We start from the raw sequence: 23,898 nt of genomic DNA, 5'->3' as shown, positions 1-23,898 counted from the left end.
AATCAAAGGCATGCAAGGAAAGATACCTTGATTCAAGAAGGCCGATGAAATTCAGGGTTTCTCTCTTTTTCTCTTTCAAGTAGGACATATGGCAAACGCAGTCCGAGTTTCTCTCTCATCTGGAAAGGCACATGGTGAACACAGGAAGGGTTCCTCTCTCATCTGGAAGGGAACATGGTGAACACGGCATCATCTGCTAGCTACTTCTCCTGGCTTCCTGTTTCATGAAGATCTCTAGGAGGCATTTTCCTTCTTAATCTCCAATGGTGGCTGGCTGGCGAACTCTGCTTCTTGCGGCTATGTCGTTCTGCTTTGCTCTCTCTGAATCTCCTTCATTCTCCAAAAATGTTTCTTCTTTTATAGGGCTCCAGAAGCTTCTCAAGACCAACACAAATGGGTGGAGACATGTCATCACCTAATCCAGCTTAACAACCACTTTTGATTAAATCACATCTCCAGGGAGATGATCTGATTCCAGTTTCAAATATACAATACTGAATAGGGATTAGAAGAAGCGGCTGCCTTACAAAATGGGATTAGGGTTAAAACATGGCTTTTCTAGGGTCCATACATCATTTCAAATCAGTCAGCCTCTTTCCCCAGCAACTCCTGTCATTGCCCAATGGGCTCATGAACAAAGTGGTCATGGTGGTAGGGATGGAGGTTATGCATGTCCACTCACCAAGTCTGACTTGGCTACAGCCACTGCTGAGTGCCCAATCTGCCAGCAGTAGAGATCCACACTCAGCCGATATGGCACCATTCCCTGAGGTGATCAGCCAGCTACATGGTGGTGGGCTGATTACATTGGACCACTCCCTTCATGGAAGAGGCAGTGATTTGTTCTAACTGGAATAGACACATATTCTGGATATGGGTTTGCTTTCCCTACACGCAATGCTTCTGCCAAAACTACCATCCATGGGCTTCAAGAATGCCTTATTCATCATCATGGTATTTGTGGTAGTTAGATTCAGTTGTCTACTTGGCCACGTGAAGGTACCTAGTTCTGTTGCTGTGGCCATAAGCCAATGGTACGTGAACCTCATCTGTTGCTCATTACATCTGCAGTCAGTTAAGAGGCATGCCTGCTGTAATGAATGATGTTTGATTTAATTGGCTGGTGCTTAAATGAGAGAGCTCAATATAGCACAGACCAAGCAGCTCAGCATATCTCATCTCAGCACTTGTAGCTCAGCCCAGTCCTTTGGAGATGCAGAAAGAAATCACCCTAGGGAAAGTTGTTGGAACCCAGAGGCCTGGAGAGAAGGTCAGCAAAGATCACCCTGTGCCTTCCCACGTAAGAAAGAACCTCAGTTGAAAGTTAGCTGCCTTTCCTCTGAAGAAATAAGGAAATAAACCCCCTTTTATTAAAAGGAAATCCATCTCTGGTGTATTGCATTCCAGTATCTAGCAAACTAGAACAGTATTACACACAGCATTGCTTCTGATCAAGGAACACACTTCACAGCAAATGAAGTGCGGGAATGGGCACATGCTCATAGAATTCTCTGGTCTTACCATGTTCCTCATCATCCAGAAGCAAGTGGATTAATAGAATGGTGGAATGGCCTTTTGAAAACTCAATTACGGTGCCAACTAGATGGCAATACCTTGAAGGGCTGGGGTAATGTTCTCCAGGAAGCTGTATATGCTCTGAATCAGTGTGCTGGTTTGAAAGGAAGTATGCCCCCTAAGAAAAGTCATGTTTTAATATAAATCCCATTTCTTAAAGGTAGAATAGTCTCTATTCAATGCTGTGTATTTGGGACTGTGATGGGATCATCTCCCTGGTTGATGAGATTTAGTTAAGAACGGTTGTTAAACTGGATTAGAGGATGACATGTCTCCACCCATCTGAGTGGGTCTTGATTAGTTTCTGAAGTCCTATAAAAGGAGAATGAGAGATTCAGAGAGACTCGGAGAGAGCAGAGAATGCTGCAGCACCACGAAGCAGAGAGTCCACCAGCCAGCGACCTTTGGAGATGAAGAAGGGAAATGCCTCCCGGGAGCTTTATGAAACCAGAAGCCAGGAGAGTAAGCTAGCAGATGACGCCGTGTCTGCCATGTGCCCTTCCAGCCGAGAGAGAAGCCCTGACTGCGTTCGCCATGTGCCTTTCCAGATGAGAGAGAAACCCTGAACTTCATCGGCCTTCTTGAACCAAGGTATCTTTCCCTGGATGCCTTTGATTGGACTTTTCTATAGACTTGTTTTAATTCTCGGCCTTAGAACTGTAAACTAGCAACTCATTAAATTCCCCTTGTTAAAAGCCATTCCGTTTCTGGTATATTGCATTCCAGCAGCTAGCAAACTAGAACAATCAGCGTCTGCTATATGGTGCTGTTTCTCCCAAAGCCAGGATCCATGGGTCCAGGAACCAAGGGGTGGAAATGGCAGTGGTGGAAGGTCATTTGCTGATCTTCTCTCCAGGCCTCTGGGTTCCAACAACTTTCCCTAGGGTGATTTCTTTCTGCATCTCCAAAGGACTGGGCTGAGCTGCAAGTGCTGAGATGAGATATGCTGAGCTGCTTGGTCTGTGCTACATTGAGCTCTCTCATTTAAGCACCAGCCAATTAAATCAAACATGATTCATTACAGCAGGCACGCCTCTTAGCTGACTGCAGATGTAATGAGCAACAGATGAGGTTCACGAATTTCCCTAGTGATTCACTAGGAAAATTTCTGCTTCCTGTCCCTGTGACCTTGAGCTCTGCTGGTCTACAGGTTTTAGTTGCAAAGGGGGAGTGCTTCCACCAGGAGAAACAACAATGATTCCATTGAACTGGAATCTAAGACTGCCACCTGGTCACTTTGGGCTACTCATGCCCCTGAATCAACAAGCCAAGGAGGGGACTGGCATTATTGGCTGGAGTGACTGACCTTGACTATCAGGGGGAAATAGGACTGCAACTACACAACGGAGGTAAAGAAGAGTTTTCTTAGAATATAGGAGATCCCCTAGGGCGTCTTGTAGTACTACCATGCCCTGTGATTAAAATCAACGGAAAAGTGCAACAACCCAATCCCGGCAGGACTACCAATGGCTCTGAAACTTCAGAAATGAAGCTTTGGGTCACCCCACCAGGCAAAGAACCATGGCCAGCTGAAGTGCTTATTGAGGGTAAAGGGAACAAGGGATGGGTACTGGAAGAAGGTAGTGATAAATATGAACTATGACCACGTGATCAGTTATAGAAACAAGGACTGTAATGCCGTTTTGCTCATGTTATACTATTTACGCTGTAAGATATCAAGTTTAAGAATGAGCATTACCCAAGGACTTGCACCCTATTCTGGAGAGATTTAATGTGTTTCCAGTTATATGCAGGACAGTTGAGTACTGTTCGGTGAAAGAAAAAATGTGTGTTTTATTGTCTTTTATTTAGAAATTAAGTATAGTTTAAGGTGATATGTGTAGCTGCCAAGCTGACAAGGGGTGGACTGTTATGGTCAGGTTCATGTGTCACTTGGCCAAGTGGCGGTACCTGTTTGTCTGGTTGGGCAAATGCTGGCCTGTCTATTGCAATGATGACATTTCATAGAATTAAATCATGATCACGTCAGCTGCATCCATAGCTGATTCCATTTGTAATCAGCCAAGGGGAGTGTCTTCTGCAATGAATTTCACTTAATCTAATCACTGGAAGCCTTTTAAGGAGGATTCAGAAGAGACAGCCTCTCTTCCTGCTTTGGCCGGCGAGCCTCTCCTAGGGAGTTCATCCAGACCATCCATCAGAATTGTTGGCTTCACAGCCTGCCCTGTGGATTTTGGACTCTGCGTTCCCACAGTTATGTGAGACACTTTTATAAATTTTATATTTGTGTTTCCTGTTGATTCTGTTTCTCTAGAGAACCCTAACTGATACAGAAAGAACATTCACTAGGATAAACCATGTTAGGCCACAAATCAAATATTAATAAATTTTTAGGTACTGAAATCATACAAAGTATCTTCTCTAAACACAGTGGTATTAATTTATAAATAAAAGAAGGAAAACTGGAAAATTTACAAAAATGTGGAAATTAAACAACACAATATTTAAAAACTAAAAGGTCAAAAGAGAATTTAAAGAGAAATTCAAAAACATCTTGAGACAAATGAAAACAAAACATACAAAGTTTATGGGATGTAGCTGTGCTGGTTTCAAATTATTATATACCCCAGAAAAGCCTGTTTTTTTATCCAGTCCAATCTTATAGGAGGAGACCTACTGTTGGGTAGGACCTCTTGATTAGGTCATTTCCATGGAGATATGACACACCCAAGTGTGGGTGTGGCCTTGATTAGATTATTTCATGAAGGTGTGGCCCCACCCATTTAAGGTGAGGCTTGATTAATTACTGGATTCCTTCAAAAAGAGAGACGTTTTGAAAAACCAAAGCTCCTTCAGAGCCAAGACAGACACTGACATTTGGAGATGCAGAAAACGCCCCTGGTAAGCTGTCTGAAATCAGAAGCCACTAGCCACAAGCCTTCCTGGCTGACAGAGGTGTTCCACATTCCACTGGCCTTCCTAGGGTGAAGGTATCTTTGTCAGGATGCCTTAATTTGAACATTTTTATGACCTTAGAATTGTAAACCTGTAACTTAATAAATCCCCTTCATTTCTGGTATACTGCATTCCAGCAGTATCAGCAAACTAAAACAATGAGTATGAGTTTTGGCTTGAGATGATGAAAATAGTATGGAAATAGGTAGTGGTAAAAATTCCAGAGTATTATCAATATATTTAATGTCAAAGAATTGTCACTGAAAGTGGTTTAAATTATTTTCATGATATGTGCATGTTACAACAAACTAAACATGATAAATTATTTTTTAAAGACAAGGACACAAAGAAACTTTGGGGGATGACAGATAATATATCTTGATATAGTGATGATTTCATGGGCATATACATATGTCAAAACTTATCAAATAGTGTATTTTAAACTTGGGCTGTTATGGTATGTCAACCATTCTTTTATTTATTTTTTTCATTCTAAAACGAAAAAAGTCAATAAAAGGGTTGGAAGATTAAGTGGAAGAATTTTTCCAATATGCATCCACTCTGGTAAATACCTCTGACTTCTAGCAATTACTTCCTAAAAGGTACAGATAAAATGGAATGAAGAAATTATCAAATAAGTAATACAATGAAATTTCTCATAGCTAAAAATAAGACACCCATCTTTAGATTGAAAAGAATCTACTACCCAGAACAATTGAAAAAAACATCCAGAGTGTGAATTTCAGTCCAAAACAATGATTGAAAAAATACCCAGTGTGATTTTCAGAATATTAATTATAAAAAGATTCTGAAAGATTCCAGAAAGAAATACAATTCATTCACAATGGAATAAGAAATTACATCAGATTCATCCTCAACCACAGTAGATTTTAGAAGACAAAGGAGCAATGAAGGAAAATTATCTTCAATTCAAAACTATATATTAAACTTAACTGCCAATAGGGTTGACAGATAAAAGACAGGACTCCCAGTTAAATTTGAGTTTCAGATAAACAACAAATAATTATTTAGTATAAATCCATATAAAACATTACATGGGATATACTTATGCTATAAACATTATTCATCGTTTATTTGAAATTCAAGTGGGTGAACCATATTTTATTTGCTAAATTGGCAGCCCCAATTATCAAATAAGTATGAGGACAGAATCAAGTTATTTTTAGATGCTGAAAATCCATCAAAGAGTAAATCAAGAAGAAAAACTTCTTGGAAGGAAAATAGAGAGGTTTTAAGATCATAATATTGCAGACATTCTCAAGAACATTAGTCCAGACGAGAGCCCGAGAAAGGAGGGTTCAGGAAGGAAGGTCTACTATGTGTATGGGGACATTTACTGTTGTAAGTGAGCATAAGAGAAAATAACCCAACTGACTTCAATGCAGAGAATATTCTCCTTCTAGTAGCAAAGGATTGTAACACTGGAAGCCTAATGAATGAAATATAATCCTAAAATAGTTCTGGCCTGTTTATAACTTAAAATTTTAAAAGCAACAAAACAAAAAGACAGAATATAAATGCTAAAAATAGTCATGTAAAATTGTAGCTAATAGAGGATGAAAAAAATGTAAGAAAGATGGAAGTCAGGACAGAGAAAAATATTACTTTCTAGTTAAAACTGAATAAATAAAATTAAATAGCTGCCTGAAATAGTGTGCCAGTTTCATAGTATTATGTACCCTTGAAAAGCCATGTTTGAAACCTGATCCAATCTTGTGGGGGCAGCTGTTTCTTTTAATCCTGATTCAACATTGTTAGGATGGAAACTTTGGATTAGATTATCTCCATGGAGATGTGACACGCCCAATTATGTGTGACCTTTTGATTAGAGGGAGATATGACTCCACCTACTCCAGGTGGGGTCTTGATTAGTTTACTAGTGTCTTCAAAAGGGGAAATATTTTTTCCCCTTTTAAACAACCAAGCTGACAGAAACTTCAGAGCAGAGCTAAGACAGATGCTGACACTTGGAAAACAGAAACACAGATGTGTTGAGATGCTTAGAGCCCAGCAGACATTGCCATGAGAGTTAAGTACGACAGAACCTGGAGAGAGCCAAGGGAAGCCAAGAGATGAAAGCCAGCTCTGGAGAAGCACAATGAGGAACCCCCACAAGGAAAGAAGCTGAAAGCAACAGGCCCCAGGAACAAGGCCCAGCAGACACCAGCCACGTGACTTTCCAGCAGACAGAGCTGTTCTGGACCCATCAGCCTTCCTTGAATCAAGGTATCTTTCCCTGGATACCTTAGTTCTGACATTTTTATAGGCTTAGAACTGTAAACTTGTAACTTATTAAATTTTCCTTTCAAAAGCCATTTCAGTTCTGGTATATCACATTTTGGCAGCTTGCAAACTAATATAAATAGTATCTAAGAAAGTGTTTCTAGTTACAAATGGAACCAAGAGAAGAACCTAGAAACATATCATCAAACTATGCCTTTGCACACAACAGGCAGTCACTGAACATTTGATGAAAAAAGTGGTAAAAATATCAATTAAATTCCTGTGCTCTGGTGAAGAGAATAATAGTATGGGCTAAATATTCAGCTTTTATAGGCAATAACAGAAATTTTCAAAAGTTGAAAATTCAATTTTCAAAAATTGAGCAGATCATCTAGAGTTATGGAGGCAGCCATTACAAAAAACTTGAAACAAAAAATAGTAAAACAAAATTACTTCAGAGGGGTAAGAAAGGATGGGGTAGGAGGTTATTACTTTTCTTCATAGGCTTTTCTTTATCATATGCAGAAATTACTCTGACTGAAATTTAATTTAAAATATTAAGGGTATTTCAATAAATACAATTATTGTAAAGTTTATTATGAATTCCATATTACGGCCAATTAAGATAGGAGGAAGAAAGAGTTGTAAGGGAAAGGAAAAAGAAAAACACAAGAATCAGGGGAAGGGAAGACAAGTAACAAGCAAAGAAAGAAAATGGAGAGGTAAACTGATAAGGAAAGAGAAAGAAGGACTTTGAGTTAAATGAAAGTTAACACCAGTGTCTGCTAATTCCACAAATCTGGCAATTTACTTGATTAAATTGTATAGTCTTAGAAATGTATCTGAGAAATTGCTTTGCTGACAACTTTAATTTCTCAGCTTATGGTGTTAACTGATGAGATAGGGATATGGAGAATGATATTATGGATCTACTTCTAATCAGTAATGAGGGCTGGGAAACAGAAGGGAAATTTTAAGAGATCCTGCAAAAAAAGATTCCATAGACTTTCAGAATCATGTGGATAGGTCAAGTGGGAGATATCAGGAACTCTCTGGGTAATGGACCGGTTGGTGATGCTATTAACAGAGAGAATAGAGAAGGAATAGGATTAGAGGAAAGATTAAAAAAACAAGTTTTGGACTTGTTGAGAATGTAACTCCAGTGGAGTGTGTATTAGGGAGCTGGATATATGACTGTTTTGGTCTACTGAGGCTGCCAGAAGGCAGTATACCAGAAATGGACTGGCTTTTAACAATGGGGATGTATTAGCTTATAAGTTACAATTCTAAGGCCATGAAAATGCCCAAATTTTAGGCACCAACAGGATACCTTCTCTAAAGAAAGACATCAAGCATTAGGATACCACTATCACATGGGAAGGCACATGGCTAGCGTCTGTTGGTCCTTCACTCCTGGGTTTCAATGCTTTCAGCTTCTGGCTTTAGTGACTCTAAACTACTCTGTGGGCTTTTTCTCTAAGTTCTCTCAGCTTGTCTCTCAGGTTCTCTGGGGCTTCTCTCTGAACACCCTCTCAGCTTTTATCTTCTTATAAAAGATTAAGACTCACCTTGAATGGACTGGGTCACATTTCAAAAGAAATAACCTAACCAAAATGTCCCATTTATCACAGGTCTGTAACAACAGGAATGGATTAAAAGAAAATGGCTTTTTCTGGGGTACATAACGACTTCCAAACCAATACAATGACCACTCAGGAAAGACTTGGGAGTTACCAGCACATGGTGACCGTTGAAACAGAGAGAGCGGAGACATCTCTAGGACAGAGTACAGAATGTTACGGAAAGAAGATAGAGGGTGAAACTCTAGAAAGCACTGCCATTTAAAAAATGACAAAGACTCATCCAGGAGGAGGAGAGAAAAAGGAACAATATCTTAAAAGTCAAGAAAAGATAATTTCAAGGAGAGGAGAGGTTAACATTGCCAAATGATGCACAGATCAAACAGGATTAGAAACTGAAAAGAACATGCAAGGAGGCATATGTGTTTTGACAAGAGAAATCAGATTGCAAGTGGGATTTTATGAGTCAATGCAGATGAAGCAAAAGGGAACCTCTCTTGCAAGGAATCTAGCAATAAAGAGCAAAACAGAAAACAGGCAGAATTTAAAAACAACAATGGGAGTAACCTAAGCATGTCTGAAAGCTGCAGGGAAGAAACAAGAGGAAGACACTGAAGATACTAAAGAGACAGTGGGTTGAGACCTGGATTTGAATCCATGGGCTATCACTTAACAATGGGATCTTGGGCAAGTTACCAAATCCCTCTAATTCCTAGATTCCTCTGTGTAAAATGGACTTAATAATACCTATCCCACAGGGTTATTAGGAGGGTTCTGTGAATACAGGATTATATGTAACATCCTTAGGCACAGCTCCTAATCTCATGGCAAACCTCTGATAAATGGTTATAAGAAATAAATGGGGTAATTGATGGTATAAGGTTTAGGAAATGACTGGGAACAGGAACAAAAGGTGGCAGGGTCAGTGCTCTGAGACAGGAGGAAACTCCTGAAATGTAAAGACTATGCCTCGGTAGTATCTATTTCCTCAGCACCTAGCCAAGTTCCTAGTACATAAATATATACAGTAAATGTTTGTTGAATAAAGAGTAAAAATATCAGTAAGTCTTTGTCTGGAGAACTCAAACGGAATATGAACACTATTTTCCAATGCTTGTAAAAGGAATTAAATGTAATATATATGGCTTCAGATGGCAGAACTAGGATGAAGACACTTAATTCAGAAGGAAAAACTTTCTAATAAGTAAAGCTGCCCAAAACTGAAATAACATGCTTTCCAAGGTAGTATAGGTTATCATCACAAAGTGTATTTAAAGTGGAAAGTCATGTAAAATAGTTATAGTTAAGTGTTTGGATTTTGATTCTGACAAATCTGGTAACCATGATTTTGTTCATTCGAGTCATGGGACTTTGGGTGAAGTACTTAAGAATGGTTAAGTCTCAGGGTCTCCCAATGGCATAGGTTGGCTGAAAGATTAGTTGAAATTATATGCATGTGACCAAGACTGCTTTTCTTTGGTTTGTGCTACAGGCTCTCTCTCTACCCTACACAGTCCCTCCCCAACCCTGAATCTAACCTTTCAGCTGTGGGACTGCAGAGAAAAACAACTCAAACTGCAGAAAAAGAAAACAAAACTAACAACTTCTGAGCCTAGCTGTTTCAAGTATCAAACTCTTCGTTCCAACTTCCCCCTCCTTCTTAGTGCCAGATGGCCCATTAGTACCTTCTCCCTGCTCTTGCCCTGACTATAAAACTTACCTCCTGCCTTCCCTCAAGTGAGATCAGACCTATTCTGAGCACTTTTTCCCTTATCAAGAGAGTGGTGAATAAAGTCAATCCTTGCCAATTTAACGTTGTCCAGTGCAGTTCTCCTTTTGCACATGAAAAAGTGCCTGGCTCAATACATTAAAGCAATAATTATTATTTCAGACTGGAGAAACAATTACTTGGATATTACAACGATTCATATATAGGTTAAAGAATTGAACTGGATGACCTTTAAAATGCCTCTTTTAACTCTTAAGATGCTATGACAGTACAGCAAAGCTATATTATTTGACCAAAGCCACATATCTAGTAGGTTTTGGAAATTCACTTAAAGCCATCACAACACAAAGTGTCCGTGGAGAATTATGACACAGGTCTCCCACTTCAAACTCATTATTCTCCCTACCATGCCAAAGGAACAGATCGGTAAAGGCACATCAAGCCTTGGTAGGAGAGCTTGTTTTAGATGAGAGCTTTTCTAAGATTCTTCAAATCATACCAAGCAGACCTCGCCACCTTCATCCTCATTTTAAGGTTTGTAAATCGTTGAAAAACAGATTTTCAGACAGCATTAAAAAAAAAAAGTTGTAAAATCCCTACACGTGAAGAGAACAAAATTGATTACTAATTCTGAAAACTTTTTCTTTATCTCTTTCTCTACCTTTACTCTAAACCTTCATATCTTCCCATTCTTCTAATCGCTATTCTTCAAAAAGCCAAGTTATGGATATCAAATCTTTTTTTAATACGTAGTATACAGAGTAAGACTTTCAGGCCAAATGCCTTCAGATGAATTCTGTTATCGTTAGTTCCTCTTGAAGGCTTTTCATTATTCTCTAAGACAGCCGTTCTCTTAAAAATAACTACTAAAAGGAGACTTTATCTCAGGATTTTTCTTAGGGCTTCAAATGAAATGGTAAGGAAGGTGTGCCAGTTCGAAAATATTGTGTACCTCAGAAAAGCCATCTTTTAATTCTGATTCAATCTTGTGGGGGCAGCTATTTCTTGTGATCTTGATTGTACACTGTAGGTTGGAAACTTTGGATTAGATTATTTCCTTGGAGATGTGACAGGCCCAATTGTAAGTGTGACCTTTTGATTAGTTGGAATGTGACCTCACCCATTCCAGGTGGGTCTTGATTAGTTTACCAGTCTTCAAAAGGGGAAGTATTTTGGAGAAACAACAGAGCTAACAAATTCAGAGCAGAGCTCACACAGATGCTGACACTTGGAGAACAGAAGACACAATGTTTGAAGCCAGTAGTCATTGCCATGACATGTTAAGCAAGCCAGAACCTGGACAGAGCCAAGGGAAGCCAAGAGATAAAAATGAGCCCTGGAGAAACAGTGAGGAACAACCACAGGAACAGGGGCTGAAAGTAACAAAGCCCAGGAGCAAAGGACCAACAGGTGCCAGCCACTTGACTATCTAGCTGACAGAGCTGTTCTAGACCCACTGGCCTTCCTTGAACCATGGATGCCTTCATTTGGACATTTTTATAGGCTGAGAGCTGTAAAGTTGTAACTTATCAAATTTTCCTTTTTAAAGGCCATTCCATTTCTGGTGTATTGCATTCCGGCAGTTTACAAACCAAAACAGGTCATAGGTTTTATTCTAACTGTGGTAAATCTTGCTACACAAGACTGGCTTCATTCATGGAATCAATAAATACTTCTTAGGTTTCATACTATAAACTAAGTCTTATATTAGGTAATAGGAAAACAAAATAAAACATGCAGTCCTTGTCTTCAAGACCTCTGAGTCAATGGTGAGAAAGACAAATAAATATGTGGTTACAATATAGTAATTTAAAAAGCTAGAAGAAAAGCTTCATAATTTAAAGTAGGGGCCTGCAAACTCTGGCCTGCCAGTCAAATCCAGCCTGTCTCCTGTTCTTATACAACCATAAACCAAGAATGTTTTTCATATTTATACATAGCTAGAAAAAGCACAAAATATTTCATGACATATGAAAATTATATAAATTCAAATTTCAGTGTTCATAAAGTTTTACTGGAATCCAGCTATGTTACAAGGGCAGAAATGAATAGTTGCCAAAGAGTTCATATGGCCCATAAAGATTAAAATAGTATCTTGACAGAAATGACTGCAACTCTTATTTAAAGCACACATTTCAACAAATATCCAGTGTACTATGTGCAAGGAATTATGCTACTTGCAAACACATGGCTTAACTGAAAATGGCTAGAGTCAAATGATACTCTGCCATTTCAAAATATTCCCTTAGGGAATTTTTTAGAAGTTGTATTCTGAATACATACCTAGAGTCTTTAGTGCAGTGGGCAGCAGTGAGAACCCACCTCTCTTTCACTAGGCTTCCCCCACATACATGAGCAAGAAAATTGCCAGACTGAATCTGTAGGCTAACTATCCATGGCCAGGCGCCAACTCCAGCTTCTGTACCCCCTATTATCCGAGACCCTTTCAATGCATCCACCAGTGGTCCAGTTCCACAATCTAAAAATTTAAAAGATAAATTATTTTGGCTGAGCAGCTATATTTCAAGTCATTTTCTAGTCTGAACACATAAGTAGAGTCCTTCAAATTCCTCCTTTAAAAATTGATAAAGCAAACTAGAGATCTGGAAATATTAAATCAGTCAATCACACTAAATCAACATAATTTTAAAACTCTGTTCTCCAAAATTAAAGTATAAAACTGAGCTGTTTCTCTAGCCAGGTATTACATTCTTCCCTGTGTGAAATGGTGATTAAAGAGCCAGGGGCTGGTGAGTCAGGAGCACCAAATTCTAACCCTTGCCATTAAACTTTTTCAACTAATTTTTTCTCAACTATAGTATTAATGGGTCACCTAAAAGCCATTTCAATTCTGAATTTCAATGAATTATTCATACGTAAAACGGTAATAAGAAACCCCAGAATGCTTTGAGAAGCAAATGCCCTACGCACATGTACGGCACTGCTACTAGTACTAGTACTACCACAACAATCGTTATAATTTGCCTAGAAACTGCTTAACTCTGCAAAATTTTGGTTAAGGGCGGTGGGGACAACAGAAAAGTTGGAACCAAATTCAAACACTATCAGAGTGGGGAAAAGGCAAAGGAGAATGTCCAATGACAGCAAAGAACACATACCGTGCTTTGCCCCCGACCCTCCCACTGCCCGGCCAGGCCCTACCCGCGCCGCCCCGCAACCACCAGCCTGTTCCCGCGGGCAGCCGAGCCTACTCTCTTCCGAGAGCCAGTGGTGTTCCGAGGGCGTGAGCGAGCTCCCCACGAGAAGCAGCGCAGCGCTCAGGAGCTGCAGGGCCATCTTGGGTCCCCTGGCGAGCAACATGGCGGCGGGCATGTCCCGTCCTCTGCCCGCCCAGGCCCTGCAGGGAGCACAGGCTCCAGGCACCGGGGCCAGGTGAACTCCGCTGACCCATTAGGCGCATGAGGCCCGCGAGGCCCGCGACGCCCGCGACGTGGGCGTGGCCAGAGAAGCGTGTGGGGCAGGCGGGGAAGACCAGGGGCGGCGTGAGGCCGCCGTGGCGCACGTGGTGGGCGGCCTTACCCAATCATATCCCAGTGTGCGTCCAGTTTTGTACAAAGTACGTTGAGCTCGACAGTGGCCCTGCCCTTAGCCGGGGTCTCAGGATTCGTTGATTTACCGGACTTTCCTGGGTCAGATCCGCACACTTATGCAATGCAGTGGGATGACTGCGGCGGGAGGTGAGGTGCAGGTTGGGGTGCCGTTAGCTCAGACTTAGAGGGCCAGGGAGACCTCCAGAAGCCTGATAAGGAAGAGGCAAGCAGAAGGCTAAGCAGATGTAGAAGTGGGGATGAGAAACAACACAGCCATTGGGAGAACAGAGTGTTATAGATGACTCTTTATCATTCAGTTGCCTTGACGTAATTTTCCTTAAACGCTTCACCTCAGGGTGAGCTGATGGAATCAAATTTAAGGACCTGCAAAGCCTAACCGAAGGTAATTGCACTACCCCCCGCCCCATACATACACACATAGACACGCACACGCTCTTCAGTCCCTTTGCATTATTCCTTGTTCCTCTGAGAACCTCTGAGATGCCTCCTGACATTCTAAACACTGTTGTGGGGCAGGGGGAGTGGACCTACATAATCGATCCATTGAGTATTAGGTGTTAACCTTGCATTATATACAACGCACTGAAATTAGTATCACATTATGAGAGGTATATTAAAGCCTGGCCCTTTGACCTAGAGAACTTTATAACTTAGCTAGCTGAGAAAATCAGGACTAATTTAGATGAAGCACTTCGGGAACAACAAAGAACTAAACTGTGATACCAATCACAAACTCATGTTATCAGCCTAACATGAGTTCAGACACAAGAGTTGCTGTAGGCGATGGCAATGGGGGGGGGGTGGGGAGGCTCACTGAAGGAGATGGATGCAAGCCGGGCCTAGATTGAGGGGAAGATCAAAAAGACCAAGGAGTGGGGAGCACAGACTAGGCTCAAGGTACAGCACAAGCGAGGCCATGAACATGCATCCATGCAAGACGATGAGCAGCTTGAGTGCAAGAAGCAATAAAGATCAGTATATGTATACATGGAAGAGGAAGTATCTCAATACTACCCCTTGAGGCTTGCTGTGGACAAACTGAGAGTATACATACATGTAATAATATATATATATATATACACACACACATATACACAATATATATGTACTTATGAAATAATGCAATGTGTGTATTTATACAATGTATGTAGTTATATATGCACTTGCATATTATGTGTGTGTATATAACTTTATTTTTTACTATTTTCTGTCGTCTTACAGAGACTGGAGAAGCCATGCCTTAAAATTTTTGATTAGAATATGTCAAAGAAAAAACAAAGTTCAAGGCTTCTTGTTTTGGTAGCATTAATGCTCCAGAGTCAAAGTGTATGGCTCTTCTTTCTTTTAGCAGAGGCATTTAGTATGATTTTTGGGTATGTAATAATAGGCCTGGAGCTTGTTTTATATTTGAGGATAGGGGTGTTAATTGCTCACCATAATGAAGGGGAGTTTGTCAGTGTGCAAAGGAAGCTAGGGAAGAGGAAGGAGAAAAGTAGGCAGCCCAGTAACATGGCATGTTGGCCTGGCAGGATAAAACATGTGTCCCTGGTACATTCCTTCCTGAATATGTAAATATTCAATGGTGACAATCTGATTTTGGTGGGCATATTTTCTGACATCAAACTCCCATACCTGTCCCTGGCAGGGAGGGAGCAGGATTCCTCCACTATAGCACACAGACACAAGAGAGGGGTGCTGTGCGTAGAAGAACTTCCTGCATCAGTCACAGAGCGAGACCCACCGGCTATGAAGAACCAGTGCCTGCTAGTGAAGCTGACCTTGCTCTGTGTCTTCTCTATGTGAATAAAACATCTTTCCAACAGAGCTTGTGTGATTCGTGCTTTTGTTGGCAGCCCCAAAACCTGTATTGGAGTGGGATGATATTTTTTTAGGTATCTCTCCTTCTGACCAACAATTAGGTTATAAAAAGACTGTGACTTATGTCTGTCTGGCCATCTTGCCCTGAGGAAAGCCACCTGCCATATTGTAAACTGCTCTATAGCCCTATGGAAAGGCCTCCAGCCAAAAACCAACAAGGAATTGAGGTCCTCAGTCTAGAACACCTGTTTTAGTTTGTAAAAATACCAGAAACAGAATGGCTTTTAAAAAGGGGGAATTTATTAAGTTGCAAATTTACCGTTCTAAGGCCATGAAAGTATCCAAACTAAGGCATCCAGGAAAAGATACCTTGATTCAAGAAAGGCCAATGGGTCCAGAACACCTCTGTCAGCTAGAAAGGCACAAGACCATGCCTGTTAGCTTTTCCTTCTGGATTCTGGTTTCATGAAGCTCCCCTCGGGGTGTTTTCCTTCTTCATCTCCAAATGTCTCTGACTGCATGGGCTCTGTTGGTTCTAAAGCTTTTTCCAAAATGTTTCCTTCTTAAAGGGCTCCAGTAAGCAACCCCACTTTGAATGGGTGGAGACACATCTCCATGGAAACCATCTAATCAAAAGTTACCATCCACAATTGGGCAGGTCACATCTCCATGGAAACAATAAAAAAGATCCCACCCAGCAATATTGAATGAGAATTAGAGAACATGGCTTTTTTTGGGTACACAACAGATTCAAACTGGCTCACCACCCATGAGAAACTAAATCATGCCAGTATCACATTAGTAAGCTTGGAAGCAGATACTCCCTTGGTCAAACCTTCAGATAAGACCACAGACCTGGCTGCCACCCTAACTGCACCTTCATGAGAGACATTAAGCCAGAGGCACTCAACTAAGCCACGCTTAAAATTCCTGACCCAAAGAAACTGTGAGAGAAATTTTTTGTTGTTTTAACTTACTAAGCTTTGGGATAATTTGTTATGCAGCAACAGATAATTAAAACATCTGGTATCTCCTACCTTTGAAAAATCTTCTATTGCCTCTACATCCCCTTCTATTGTGCTGCTTAAACCATAGTACATATTTCATCTGAATAGAGATTGGACATTTGGTGCTGAAGAAATACAGGTTGTACAAAATGAATGAATATAAAAATTAAGAAATGGATAGCACAGTACTACCTACCTGATGGTAGCACAATAACATAAGTACACTGAATGAAGCTGAATGTGAGAATGGTTGAGGGAGAAGGGCTGGGGGAGCACATAGGAAACCAGAAGGAAGAAGGAGGATAAAGACTGAGACAGCATAACTTAGAAGGGCCTAGAGCAGACAATGATGGTGATTAAATGAACAAATACAAAACCTTTTTTGCATGAGGGAGAACAAATGAATGTCAGCATTGCAAGGGTTGAAAATGCTGGAAGAAGTACAGGAAGAAGTACAATCAATGAAAGCTAGAGTCTGTAGTCAACAGTCACATTGTAATATTCTTCCACTGAATGTAACAGAGACTTTATGCCAAAACTAAATGTCAAGAAGCGGGGCTGGGAGTGGGGCCCACCATGGGGAGGATATGGAGTCTATGCAGGAGAAAAGGAAATGTTTGCATATAGATTATGGTGGTGAAGTCATGTCTATTTACTTAGGTTGGATTGTATGATGTGCAAATAAAATAGTTTAATAATGAACAGAGAGAAACAAGTGCTAAAGAAAATGCAGAGAAAGAGATGTACCTATTCACTGTTGGTGGGGAAGCTGAGAGGTGCATCCATTGGTGGGCAGTGTGGTGCTTCCACAGGAGGCTAGGGGTGGGGTTCCCATATGATCTTGTAACCCTGTTGTTAGGGATATACCTAGAAGAACTGAGAGTGGGGACACGAGTAGATATTTGCACACTGGTGTTTATGGCGGCAGTGTTCGTGATTCACAAAGGATGGAGGTGGCCTAAGGTACAATGACTGAGGAATGGAAGAGAGAACTGTGGTGTTTACATGAAACAGACTACTGAGTGACTGCAAGAAGGAATTAAGTTGTGAGGCATGCAACTAGGTGAATGAAACTTAAGGACAGTAAGTTGGATAAAATGTCAGAAACAAAAAGACAAATTTTATCATGCCTCACTCATATGGATTAACTGTAACATACCAACTCAGAGAATTGAAGTCTAGAGCATGGGTTATCAGGTTGGGGCCTATTGTAAATGTTCCTAGATCGTAAGCTCTTACAGCATTCATGTATGTACAAATAGCTCAGTATATATTTGTACACAACCCGGTCATTTTCTGAAACTTTGGGTATTTATGTGACACCTGAGTTAGAGCACTGAAGCTAGCTAAGTCAGCATTACCCTGATTCAGCGACTGTAAAAAAATGCTGAACAAGTGATCAGACTATGTCTAGAGGTATGAATGAAGCTGATCTGGATAGGAATAAGGTAAATCAGAAAACTGGGTAAAGGATGATATGGCCCACATATTCAAACTTCAACTTCTGGTGAGCCCAAGAGGAGAGACGTTTGTTTATTTGGTGCAAAATTTATATTTTGGGTAGCACATTATCTAATTTAGCTGGTATGATCAATTTACTTGAACACTATAATTACGTGGACTCTTGAATAGGGCATGAGATATCGTTGCTTTGTACAGGTTAGTGTGAGTCCCTAGTATATCCCATAGTAATTGGGCAGAGAATAAAAAAGTACTTGCAAAGTTCTCTTGGGGGACTAGGGAGAAAGGAGGAAATATAAAACTTCCCCATCTGGGAAATTCCCGATATTCTCGCAAGTGGTAGAGACAACAAGTTCAATAGGCTGAGCCCCCTAATCTTGGGGCTCAACCCAATGGAGCTTATTCCTGCCAAGGAGAAGCTAAACCTACTTACAGTTATGCCTAAGAGCCACCCCCAAAGAACCTCTTTTGTTGCTCAGATGTGAAGTCACTGCCCTCCCTCCTATGTTGGACGTGACTCCTAGGGGTATAAATCTCCCTGGCAATGTGGGGCATGACTCCTGTGGATGAGCTGGGACTCAGCAGCATGGGAATGAGAAAGTCTTCTTGACCAAAAGGGGGAAGAGAGAAATGAGACAAAATAAAGTTTCAGTGGCTGAGAGATTTCAAATAGAGTAGAGAGCTCATTCTGGAGATTATTCTTATGCAGTATATAAATATCTCTTTTCAGTTTTTGGTTTCTTGGAGTAGCTAGAGGGAAATACCTGAAACAGTTGAACTGTAATCCAATAGCCTTGACTCTTGATAATGACTGAACAACTACAGAGCTTTTAAGGTGTGACTGTGTGATTGTGAAAACCATGTGACTGACACTGTTCTAGTTTGCTAGCTGCTGGAATGCAACACACCAAAGATGGATTGGCTTTTAATAAAAGGGGATCTATTTCAATAGTTCTTCAGAGGAAAGGCAGCTAACTTTCAACTGAGATTCTTTCTTACGTGGGAAGGCACAGGATGATTTCTGCTGGCCTTCTCTCGAGGAGTGATTTCTTTCTGCATCTCCCAAGGCCTGGGCTGAGCTGCGAGTGCTGAGATGAGGTATGCTGAGCTTCTTGGTCTGTGCCACATTGAGCTCTCTCATTTAAGCACCAGCCAATTAAACCAAAGATCATTCATTGCAGCAGGCACATCCCCTAGCTGACTGCAGATGTAATCAGCAACAGATGAGGTTCACGTAACATTGGCTCATGTCCACAGCAATAGAACTAGGCACCTTCACCTGGCCAAGTTGACACCTGAATCTAACTACCACAGATATCCCCTTTACCCTGTGTAAGGAAGATTAAAAAAAAAAAGACAAAAAATAAACAAATAATAGGGGTTGGGGTATGGGATATTTTGAGTGTTTTTTTACTTTCATTCTTATTTTAATTATTTTTGGAGTCATGGACATTTCCAAAAATTGATTGTGATGATGAATGCACAGCTATATGACAATACTGTGAAACACTGTACATTCTGGATGTTTATTTGGTATATGAATTTATAATTGTTCTAGTTTGCTAGCTGCCAGAATGCAACACACCGGAGATGGATTGACTTTTAATAAAAGGGGAATCATTTCATTAGTTCATCAGAGGAAAGGCAGCTAACTTTCATCTGAGGTTCTTTCTTACATGGGAAGGCACAGGATGGTCTCTGCTGGCCTTCTCTCCAGGCCTCTGGGTTCCAACAACTTTCCCCAGAGTGATTCCTTTCTGCATCTCCAAAGGCCTGGGCTGAGCTGTGAGTGCTGAGATGAGGTATGCTGAGCTGCTTGGGCTGTGCTACATTGCGCTCTCTCATTTAAGCACCAGTCAATTAAATCAAATATCATTCATTGCAGCAGGCACGCCTCCTAGCCAACTGCAGATGTAATCAGCAACAGACGAGGTTCACATACCATTGGCTCATTCCACAGCAACAGAACTAGGTGCCTTCACCTGACCAGGTTGACAACTGAATCTAACTACCACAATAACATATCTCAATAAAATTGCACTAAAAAATCTAATCTTAAAAAAAAGAGTACAGGAATAGAAATTGTAGGGAGCAGCCACCACAGGCAAGATGTATTTGGCAGAAAGCCACCTTTCGGTAGACCCTGTCAACTAGAACTGGTGAATAGGAAGCACCCACTGGGGTATCAGAGACGTTCCCTGGAGGTTCAGAACCCCTATGTCTCCCACATGCCACTGGTAGCCACAACATGAGAGAAACAAAAAGCATATAGAAATCAAGAAAAGAAACCCCTGTCTTCAGTATACTTTTCTATGATCCTCTATTATCGTCTTTTGATAAAATCTAACATTTTGCCAACAGGCAAATGAGAAATGTTTATAGGGTCCTGCTCTAGTATCATAAAGCAGGTAAAGAAGGATAGATTTGGATCTAAGAAGCAGTAAATTGATAACTGGCTGTATTAGTCAGGGTTCTCTAGGGAAACAGAACCAAAAGGAGATATCTATAAATATAAGATTTTATAAGGTGTCTCACACAACTTGGGGATGCACAAGTCCAAATTCCATAAGGGAGGCCACAAGCTGACAGCTTTGATTAAAGTCTTAATGAAGCCACAGGAGAGGCTGGCTGGCTGAACCAGAGAGATTCTCTCTTCTGACTTCTCCTTTAAAGAGTACAGCTGATTCAATTAAACATTACTAATTGGGAAGACCCTCCCCTTGGCCGACTTCCAATATAATTAGTGATGGATGCAATCCACATGCTAATGATCTAATAAGCCAGACTATTGGTTTATTAACTAGCCACAAAATGTCCTTGCAGTAATGGTTAGGCCAGTACTTGCTTGACCAGACAACTGGACACCATCACCTGACCAACTTGACACATGAACCCAAACCATAACACTAGCGCAGTCAGTATATGAGGAAAATAGGATTGCATCAACTGAGAAAATTCCTTCCCAACAAAAACTACCAAGCCAAAGAAAACTGTAGCACAGGTGTGAAAACTGAATTCAGTTATCAGGAAAACATTTAAGGATATGAAAAAACTTGAATCATAAATGCAAAAAGCAAAAGTAGGAGGAGGCCTGTGGGAAGATGATGGAGTAAGAAGCTCCAGAATTCAACCCTCAACCAAAACAACCTTTTAACTGGCAGAACTGTCTCAATCAACCCTTTTGGAACGCTGAGTCTAATGGAACACTTGCAGCACCCAAGGAAGAGCTGGCTGCAGAGAGTGCAAATTGTGTTAAATTATCAATGCATTTCACCTTCTATACAGTGGCTATCATCTCCCATCCCCCAACCATGTGGCAGGTAGCTGTGGGGACTGCAGCCTGCATTCCTGTCAGAATGTGAAATCCAGACTTTATCTTCTAAAAAACTGGGGAGGGGGGGTGGTCAGACTGCTGATCACTTCTTTAAATCATGGAAGAGGGAGGTGACAATGAGAGCAGCCATTGTTTCAACCCCAAGATACACTACCTTTCTACTTTATTTTTTGCCTTTCCCTTATTGGAAGGAAGCAAAATATTTTGGAAAAGTCACAAACAGAAGGCTCCAGACCATATTAGGAAAAAAAAATCCAAGAGGAGTAAAAAAATAAGATTTACAGATTTACAACAACTTAATACTCAAAATATACAGTTCTCAATAACAAATTATAAACACGCAAAAAATAGGAAAGTATGGTGCATTTTCAAGGAAAAAATAATTTGACAGAAACCAGCACTGAGGAAGCTTATATGTTGAAACTATTAGTCAAAGATTTTAAATAAACTGCCTTAAATATGTTCAGTGAGCTACAGAAAACCATGGGCAAAGAACAAAAGGAAATGAGGAAAACAGAGGAACAAAATAAAGAGATAGAAATAATAAAAAAGAACAAAAGAGAAATTCTGAAGCAAAAAGTAAAGAACTGAAATGAAACACTCACAAGAGGGATTCAACAGCAGACTTGAGCAGTGTGCTGGTTTGAAAGGATGTGTGTATCCTAGAAATGCCATGTTTTAATCCTAACCCCATTTTGTAAAGGCAGCCATTTCTTCTAATACTTATTCAGTATTGTATGTTTGAAAGTGTAATTAGATCATCTCCCTGGAGGTGTGATTTAATCAAGAGATTGTTAAACTGGATTAGGTAGAGGCATGTCTCCACCCATTTGGTTGGGTCTTGATTAGTTTCTCAAGTCCTATAAAAGAGGAAACATTTTGGAGAATGAGAGATTCACAGATAGCAGAGAATGCTGCAGCACCACAAAGCAGAGAGTTCATCAGCCAGCGCTTTTGGAGATGAAGAAGGAAAACACCTCCTGAGGAGCTTCATGAAACAGGAAGCCAGGAGAGAAAGCTAGCAGATGACGCTGTGTTCACCACATGCCTTTCCAGATGAGAGAGAAACCCTAACCGTGTTTGCCATGTACCTTTCCTCTTGAGAGAGAAACTCTGAACTTCATTGGCCTTCTTGAATCAAGGTACATTTCCCTGGATGCCTTAGATTGGAAATTTCTATAGACTTGTTTTAATTGGGACATCTTCTGTCAATTGTTTTGATGGGACATCTTAGAACTATAAACTTGCAACTTATTATATTCCCCTTTAAAAAGCCATTCTGTTTCTGGTATATCTGCATTCTGGCAGCTAGAAAACTAGAACAAGCTGGCAGAAGAAAGGGTAAGTGAAGGATAAGAAAGTATAAGCCAGTGAAATTACTGAGTGTGAGGGACAGAAAGAAAAAATTAAGAAAAGTGAACAGAGCTTGAGAGACCTGTGGGACACCAGAATGCATAAGGACAAGTGAGGGAGAGTAGGACAGAAAAAGCATTTGAAGAAATAATGGCCAAGAACATCCAAAATCTGATGTAAGACACGAATTTCCTCATCCAAAAAGCTCAATGAACTCAAAAGCAGGATAAACTTAGAGGGATCCAGTTAAGACACATTATATTGAACTTGTCCAAATTCAAAGACAAAGAGACAATCCTGAAAGCAGAAAGAGAGAAATGACTAGCCACAAATAAGGGATCATTAATGTAATTAAAAGCAGATTTCTTATTAGAAACTATGAGGGCTAGAGACAAAGAGATGACAAATTTTAAGTCCATAAAGAAAAAAAATTGCCAATCAAGAATTCTATATTCAACAAAACTATCCTTCAAGAATGAAGGAGAAAGTAAGCCATTTACAAATAAACACAAGTGGAAAGAGTTCATTACAAGAAGACCTGCCATACAATAAATGCTAAAGGGAGTCCTTCAGGCTGAAATAAATGTACACTAAGTGGTAGCTCAAAGCCATTTTGGATGTTCTTGGCCATTATTTCTTCAAATTAAGGAACATTCATAAAGATAATTACATAGGTAAATATCAAATCCTGTATGACTGTACTTTTGATTTGTAACTGCTTTTTCCTCCTTTATTACTGAAAAGGCAAATGTGTAAAACAGTAATTAAAACCCAATTTATCCTGAAACCCAGAGGGGACAATCTCTCCAGAACATTAACTAGTTCATTCCCTTATCCCATATTATCAACAGCCCTTTCCAACATGAAAAAGTTAGAATGGGCATAGTTCAAATACCCCTAAAGATTGGGAGAAAGATCAACATGGAAGATGGAGTTATAGCAACAAAGACAGGATTTAACAAATAAGTTGATGGCTGAGTCATTATATTCACATTTCTTATAGTCTCCAGTGTCCTGGAGCAGCTAGAAGGAAAGACCTAAAACTGTGGAACTATAATCCATACCAAACTGTGAAATCTGTTCTATAACTATTTTTTGTGGTGCTTTAAAATTTATTGCTTTTTGTATATATGCTATTTTTCACAATAAAAATTTTAAAAAAGACCCAAGCTAATGGTCATACAATGTACAAAGATGTAATCTGAGAAAATAACAATGTAAAGTGGGAGAGACAGAGATATATATCAGTGGAGATGTTGTATACTACCGAAACTAAGTTGGTACCAGTTGAGCTAAGTTGGTATTAGTT

At 40.2% G+C, this 23,898-nt stretch overlaps 1 protein-coding gene and 1 long non-coding RNA gene across 2 annotated transcripts in view; one reads left to right on the top strand and one right to left on the bottom strand.

Annotated features, from left to right (window-relative positions):
• TMPRSS12 (transmembrane serine protease 12) overlaps positions 1-13,475 on the bottom strand; it is a 118,133-nt gene extending 104,658 nt beyond the window's left edge. Inside the window, exons 1-2 of the mRNA XM_077167980.1 lie at positions 13,257-13,475; positions 12,328-12,523 (exon numbers count right to left, since the gene is read on the bottom strand). Coding sequence (XP_077024095.1) covers positions 12,328-12,523; positions 13,257-13,377 — 317 coding nt within the window. The 5' untranslated portion in view covers positions 13,378-13,475. The remainder of the gene's footprint in view (positions 1-12,327; positions 12,524-13,256) is intronic.
• A 150-nt stretch (positions 13,476-13,625) lies between these two features.
• On the top strand, positions 13,626-15,438 carry LOC143689958 (uncharacterized). Its single transcript, XR_013178977.1, has 2 exons — positions 13,626-13,998; positions 15,262-15,438. It is a non-coding gene; the product is annotated as an uncharacterized LOC143689958 (long non-coding RNA).
• The last annotated feature ends 8,460 nt before the right edge of the window (positions 15,439-23,898 follow it).

This window comes from Tamandua tetradactyla, chromosome 7, assembly GCF_023851605.1.
Source record: "Tamandua tetradactyla isolate mTamTet1 chromosome 7, mTamTet1.pri, whole genome shotgun sequence".
NCBI classification, from domain to species: domain Eukaryota; kingdom Metazoa; phylum Chordata; class Mammalia; order Pilosa; family Myrmecophagidae; genus Tamandua; species Tamandua tetradactyla.
Note: the sequence above shows the minus strand (reverse complement) of the source record. Positions and strands in the feature narration are given on the sequence as shown.